Source organism: Tauraco erythrolophus, chromosome 2 (assembly GCF_009769465.1).
Source record: "Tauraco erythrolophus isolate bTauEry1 chromosome 2, bTauEry1.pri, whole genome shotgun sequence".
Classification (NCBI taxonomy): Eukaryota; Metazoa; Chordata; class Aves; order Musophagiformes; family Musophagidae; genus Tauraco; species Tauraco erythrolophus.
The window spans coordinates 61,215,137-61,217,792 of NC_141466.1; the positions used below are offsets into that span (position 1 = coordinate 61,215,137).

Below are 2,656 nucleotides of genomic sequence, written 5' to 3' on the forward strand. Positions count from 1 at the left end.
TAATCAGCATAAAGTGCCAAACAGCCATACATTTTTTTTTTAATAAACAAAACTTATTGGAATGTCTCTTAATTTGAATACACTGTTCAGAAAGCCAGCATTTAAAAAAATACGCTCTCAGGTTGAGATTTGTTCTCTCATCAGGACGCACGAAGACTTTAAAGTACCACTAAAACCATATTGTGCACACTGTCAGTTCGACGTTATTGCCATCTTTCTTTCCTCTGGATTTTTTTAAATAAGTCCACAAGTTACAAACCTCCTCACAGCGCACTAGATCACAAGGCAAAAAAAAAAAAAATAGGTCTCCATGTCCCATGAACTTTGGTTGGTCCCAAACACCGGGAACCCACAGGCCTAAGATCTGGGTGCATTTTCTATCCCATGATAAGACTCCTCACTTGAGAGATTTAGGTCATTTCCAAACATTAATTTTCTTCTCCTTTTAAGAAAACAAATTAGCAATGAGATTTGCAAGTTGCCCTTGTCCTAATGATGCTGTGATGAGAAACCACTGTTTCAGTTCTGAAGTCTTCCAGAATTCTCTGTATTTCCTGAAGTGTAAAAATAAGAAGCTTTATACAGTCAAAAAAAAAAAGTATAAAATAAGAGGTTGGGGTTTTTTAAGTAATACTTTTGGAAGCTACGGTCAGGGGTTTTTTTTTGTTGGGATTGGGGGAGAGGCTTGTGGGTTTTTGTTTGGTTTTAAAGAGATTCCTGTCCAACACGTGAGCACCACCTTTTGGCATAAAGTTTATCAAAGCCACACAAGTCAGCTAGCACTCTCTGCATCATTCATGTCTATTTGAAATGCAAAATAATCTTTCCACCCACAATTTAGGAAGTTAGTTTTTCAGGGGGAGGAGGGGAATTTTGCTCTTTTTAAAGTACAAACAAAAACAAAACACAAAGTTCAGTGCTTCCATCCTGAAAGTTTTGTTTCTGCTCTGGTTTTGGTGTAAAGTCTGAAGGGGAGGAAAAGTTCATAGAAGTTGGAGATTCAGCACTTAAGTTTGGCAGGTTTCAGTTCCTTTACTTGCGTGTGCAGTGTCTTGTGGACAGCTAGCGTTCTGGACTGGCAAAATCCTTTCCCGCATTCTTGACACTTAAAAGGCTTTTCTTTAGAATGGATATATCTAGGGAGAGAAAAAACAACCGAGATGTCAGAAATAACTGGCCTGAACTCAGCAGCGATCCATCTATCTGATGGAGAACACACTGGTGCTTTTTTACACCCGCTGCTGAGACTGAGAGTACTGGAGTGAGACGCTCGGGTGATCATCCATGCATGTGTGTGCGTGAGGGGGCTGTCAGAGGCTCACAAGAGTGCCTTTCTTAGGCATAAAGAGCTTGTCTCTAACTTCAGGGTCACCAGGCTGTGAGTCCTCATGACACTTCTGAAAGATCACAAAGGCAGAGGACACAAGACAGTGCAAACAGAGGGTGAAAATGTCTGTGGAAGATAAGAAGGAGGCTGTGTAAGTCATTTTTGTGGGATGAGTGAGTACAACAACAGACCTGTGTTCTGAAGTGAGTTATCTGGGCTTCTCCACCAGGAGTGAGCAAAAGAATACCTAGAAGGAACATTGCCGGCTGGCCAGGAACATGACTTTTCTTACAAGCACCTTTGCGAGTGTAGGTGGGTAACTGGGAGAGTACAGATACACAAGGAAAAAAGACAGGAGAAGAAAAATTGTTACCTGTGATCCCTCAGGTGGTCCTGTCTTCTGAAGGCCTTGTGGCAAATGTCACATGTGTAGGGCCGTTCATCGGTGTGGGTTCTTTCATGGATCAAAAGGTTGTAGGACTTGGTGAAGTGCCTGCCACAGAATTTACACACGAACTCCTTCTTGGTTTTGGACGGTAACCTGCCCCGTGTGGGTTTCTTCTCTGGAGAGAGTTTAGTCACCTCAAGCAAAGACCCCAGCCCTGGGGGGGAGCCCTGACTGTCTGCCTGTCCCAGTTTAGAGTGGTCCTCTTGTGTGGCAGCCACTGCTAAGTTGGCAAAGTCGAAGCGGGGTTTGGCTTTGAGGGTCACATTGGTGGCCTCTTGCTTGGGCTGGATGACATGTGGAAAGAGTGGGAAGGTTGGCAGCTGGAACCGTGCATCCACCAGGCTCGACACGCTGGGCACCTTGGAGAAGGAGGAGCGGGGCAGATGCATGGCCGGGTACCCCAAAGTCCACTGGTGCAGGTGTACGGCATGCAGGGCGCTGAAGCCGTAGAGGTTGGAGAGGTGGTCAGAGGGCACGGCGGGCAGCCCGTTGAACGCTTGCAGGAAGGAGTAGTTGGTGAGCTGCAGGGAAGGATGGATAGGCACTGGGGCCGGCAGGGTCTTACTTCCCATGGTGGCCACTCAGGAGGAGGATCTTGGGAACAGGGGAGGAAAAGATCTGGAAAATAAAGATGAAGAGGGGAAGAGGGAAATGTGGATTTATATGAAGAGAAAAGCAGAGGTAATTTCTCACCTCACTCATCATTAACGCCCTTCTCCAAAGCCACAGGAGGAGGCTGACTTGGACTCAGAGAGGCCTGACTGTTGGCTGTGAGAAGTCTCCAGATTCTCCATCTCCCCATCCCTCTCACACAAAAGTTGTTCCCCATGCACAGTCATTCACCCACCAACAGCATTCCTGTGTCAGATAGACCTCCGATG

General features: G+C 45.9%; 1 protein-coding gene across 1 annotated transcript; it reads right to left on the reverse strand.

Moving 5' to 3' along the window:
* Window positions 1–1,000: 1,000 nt before the first annotated feature.
* Window positions 1,001–2,347, reverse strand: OSR1 (odd-skipped related transcription factor 1). Its single transcript, XM_009987954.2, has 2 exons — window positions 1,701–2,347; window positions 1,001–1,136 (listed from the first exon to the last, which is right to left on the reverse strand). Exons 1-2 carry the CDS (start codon window positions 2,345–2,347, stop codon window positions 1,001–1,003), a joined length of 783 nt encoding a protein of 260 aa, XP_009986256.2.
* Window positions 2,348–2,656: the final 309 nt, after the last annotated feature.